The sequence below is a fragment of the Mustela lutreola genome, chromosome 2 (genome assembly GCF_030435805.1).
Source record: "Mustela lutreola isolate mMusLut2 chromosome 2, mMusLut2.pri, whole genome shotgun sequence".
Lineage (NCBI taxonomy): Eukaryota > Metazoa > Chordata > Mammalia > Carnivora > Mustelidae > Mustela > Mustela lutreola.
The window spans coordinates 11,374,064-11,378,200 of record NC_081291.1 but is presented as its reverse complement, the minus strand read 5'-3'; the positions used below and the strand labels follow the sequence as shown (position 1 = coordinate 11,378,200).

Below are 4,137 nucleotides of genomic sequence, written 5' to 3'. Positions count from 1 at the left end.
TTTGCTCCCCCCTCATTTCCATCTCTTATATTTTTGCTCCCTCCCCATTTTTGTCTCATTTTATTTTTCATTCCCTCTATGTCAATTTATTTATGTCCCTCTCTTCCTGTCACTCTCAGTCTGTTTATTGAACACAAGTTTTTTGTTCCTTTATAAATAGGTCAGAAAGTGGCCATTCAAAAATTGTGCCCCAAGATGAGTTGTTCCTGGGAAACTATGAATAGGAATTTCTGAGTACTATTTCTACATTCCTTATGGGAAAGGTAATTTGATGTGTATGCGTTCATATCCTAAATGGGGTGTTGGGGCAGGCTGGGGGGGAGAAGAGAAGGACATAGAAGTAATATCCTTTGGGAGGATATGATGTGCAGTTGTGTGTATGTGATAGTGTGTGTGTGTGACAGTGTGTGTGTGTATGCATACACATGTGGGGGAACCCTGATGAGTGAGAATGGTCCTCAGAATGGGGATACATGGGTTCCTCTACTTCAAGGTGACCCTTTTAAAACACATGCAAAATTTGATCAACAGATGATACTAAGGAGGGATGTGTTTAATTGACAGGACGCTACTGCAACCAGATTCATGAAGTCCAAGAGGTACATAGTGTGAATGAGGAAGTCCCTGTGTCTTGAAATTTAAGCAGCTATGAGGCCACATGATTCTTTGAAATTCACTACCACCACTTCTCATCACTCTGCCTTTTGTCCTTTCTCCCTGAACACTGGCTCCCATCTGACCCTTGATTTTTTGACAGAAGCACTTCCTCAGGGACTTTGCACCAGATATTTCCTCTGCCAGGAAGACCTCCAATCATCCACCCTCTCTTCTATGAGGTGTCTGTTCAAATGTCACCTTCTTAGCCAGTCTTGACTGAACACCCAACCTGACACCCATCCACTCTCTTCTTAAACTGCTTCTGTGTTCTTCATAGTATCTGGCCCCCTCCTAGGATTATTTAATCTTTATATCTGCTTCTATCCTATCAGCATCACTGAATTATAGGGACTTTTGTTTTTCAGCACCCTCTACTTTATGACTAGGAAATACCGGAAACACGACTGACACTATATATTCCCCAAATGCTTGAAATAATTTCTTATTCAAACCATACAATACCTGATCTTTGGGGAACATCTGATGTCAGGATGGAAACTTCTAATCAGAGAGGAAACAGGTATCCCTTCAAGAGGTCCAGATCCATTCACAGAATATTGAAATTAGTTTCTGACTAGTAAATATATGTTGTAACATTTCCACAATGTGAGCAACACCCATTTGTTTCAAAACTATTCATGTTCTGTTTCCCTGTGCTAGAGTCACCTCCACCAGATGGAGTCAGTCAATGATACACAAATTTCAGCATTTCTTCTTCTGGGATTTTCAAAAGAGCCAGAACTGCAGTGCCCCATATTTGGGCTTTTCCTCTCCATGTACTTGACCACTGTGTTTGGAAACCTGCTCATTATCCTGGCTGTTGGTTCTGACTCTCACCTCCACACACCCATGTACTTCTTCCTGGTCAACTTGTCCTTTGTAGATATCTGTTTCACCTCCACCACCATCCCCAAGATGCTATGGAACATTCAGACTCAGAGCAAAGCAATCACCTATTCAGGCTGCATTACTCAGATGTACTTTTTCTCACTCTTTGCGGTGTTGGATGTCCTCCTCTTGAGTGTGATGGCCTATGACCGCTTTGTTGCCATTTGTCACCCCCTGCATTACATGGTCATCATGAACCCCTTGCTCTGTGGACTGCTGTTATTTGTGTCCTGGATCATCAGTGTCTTGCATTCCTTGTTACACACTTCCATGGTGTTGCAGCTATCCTTCTGTACAGAGGAGGAAATCCCCCACTTTTTCTGTGAACTCAATCAAATGATACAACTTGCTTGTTCTGACACATTTCTCAATAACATGGTGATGTACTTTGCAGCTATGTTGCTGGCTGGTGGTCCCTTTCTTGGGATCCTTTACTCTTACTCTAAGATTGTTTCCTCTATATGTGCAATGTCATCAGCTCATGGCAAGTATAAAGCATTTTCCACCTGTGCATCTCACATCTCAGTTGTCTCCTTATTTTATGGTACAAGCCTGGGAGTGTACCTTAGCTCGGCTGCTACCCAGAGCTCCCATGCAAGTACAGTAGCCTCAGTGATGTATGCTGTGGTCACACCCATGCTGAACCCCTTCATCTACAGCCTGAGGAACAAAGACATAAAGGAGGCTCTGATGGGATTCTCTGGGATAGCAGCTCTAAAACGGACAATTGTCCTGGGGCTGAAGAAGTGCCCATGATTGCAAGGCCCAATGCCTTAGCCAAATGTTGAGATATTTTGATATGATTATTTAAGTAGAACATGCCTTTTATTTTTTCTCTGGATTTTCTATTTTTTTTTAAATTTTGAGCTCTGTGTTCTTATATAACTTACTTTATTAGTTTTATGATATCTCTGATATCCAAAAATTTTTCACTTTTTCTCATTTTCCTACTTTCTCAATATTTTTCTTAACTATGGATGTGAAATTTTTTGGAGATTCTCAATTATTTCAAATGACTACATGGATCTGTTAAGAATAATTTATTCACAAATGAAATATATTATAGTGAATATTTTTTCTTGTGATTGTCTGAATGCTACTCCTATGGAAAATGTACTTTTGACCATAACAGCTATTTATAGAAGTTTATAACAGAGAAAAATCTGAGACTGTGCTTCCCTTTTGTGAGCATCATTCTTTTGTATATCACTACCTTAACTTCTATTCCTGAGAATGCAGAATTTTGACATACTGGATGTTACAGCTGATCATGGGGATTTTTCTATACATTAGCATCCTGTTGTTAAAGAGCTTGTTGCCACCATGTCTGCCATAGTCACTAGCAAAATAAATGATAATAAAAAACATGTCTCCAATTGGAATCTACATGGCAAGACAAATACAGAAAAAATAGATTGGTCTAGAGTCTAGACTTGACTTTATTTTATGGTCTAGAGTCAAACTTGACTTTAAGGATGATGAAGCAAAATATTAAAGTATATATTTATTGTTATACAAAATATTTCTTTCTCAGGCACTTCCTCTATCTATTGAATTATTGAATATCAGAGTCCATTTGGAAGGTGTATTCATTATGATGAAATACAAGTGGCATGTTTCTGGTTATATTAAACTATTTTCTGGTTTCTGGTTGAAAATTTTCATTGTGAAATACAAATATGATTCCTTCTGTTTCTCTAAACAAAATATCTCTCACTATTTGAAATTTTGCTATGTAATCTCGAAAGGGGCAGTGAACCAACAGCATCAGTATAATCTACAACCACGGGATGACTTAGCAGCAAGTTTGGAATCCTGTCCAGGTGTGATTCAAAGTCACAAGTTTTGTGCAAACATACATGTCCTTCCAGCCTTTCCACATTACCTCAAAGGGTTCTCAATGGACTCATTTTTTAATACAGTGACATGTAATAAACTTGAAGAACAGAATAATCATGAAGGCTACTTTTGAGTAGAACTTTGCTGTGTACAAAGCATAAAATAAAATGATATAATATAATGTCTTTATTATTGAAGAGAATGGAAGGGTAGGGAGTTGTTATCTGTACAGGGCTCCTCATGAGTCCTTAGTCAGGTGTGAATCTCTACTTTGTTTCTAAGACTTATCCATGAGGTGTGAGACAGTAGTGCTCTTCAGTTTTGAACATTATAGGTAATTTTACTCTTTTTATATGTATAAACTAGTTAGCTAGGTATGGAAAAAAAAACCAACAAGTTTATCAAATGTGAATTGTCTTAATTATATAAATTATATTGAATATATATAATCATATATTATATATGAATATGCATTATATATAATATGAATGTAATTATATGAATTATATTATATGAACCTTTGCTTTTTCAGGGTTAGAAGAGAACTCTCCCACCCTGATATGTGTGACTCAGCTAACTATACTCCAGATCTGACCCTGAGTAATGCACCCTAAGATTTTAAATTTTAATTAATACATTGGAGCATTATTACATGTGATAAACAGTACATATTTAACTTGTAAAACTTTAGGAATTAAAAGAATTATTGAAAAATCACCAGTACACATGCAATGATTCCTATTCCATAGAAAT

The 4,137-nt window shown here is 37.4% G+C and overlaps 1 protein-coding gene across 1 annotated transcript; it reads left to right on the top strand.

Annotated features, from left to right (window-relative positions):
- The first annotated feature begins 1,332 nt into the window (after positions 1 to 1,332).
- LOC131823120 (olfactory receptor-like protein OLF4) lies at positions 1,333 to 2,301 on the top strand. Its single transcript, XM_059159095.1, has one exon. It carries the CDS (start codon positions 1,333 to 1,335, stop codon positions 2,299 to 2,301), a length of 969 nt encoding a protein of 322 aa, XP_059015078.1.
- The last annotated feature ends 1,836 nt before the right edge of the window (positions 2,302 to 4,137 follow it).

What these genes read in the sequence shown, in the direction of transcription:
- LOC131823120 (XM_059159095.1), top strand. Translation starts at nt 1,333, where the DNA reads ATGGAGTCAGTCAATGATACACAAATTTCAGCATTTCTTCTTCTGGGA.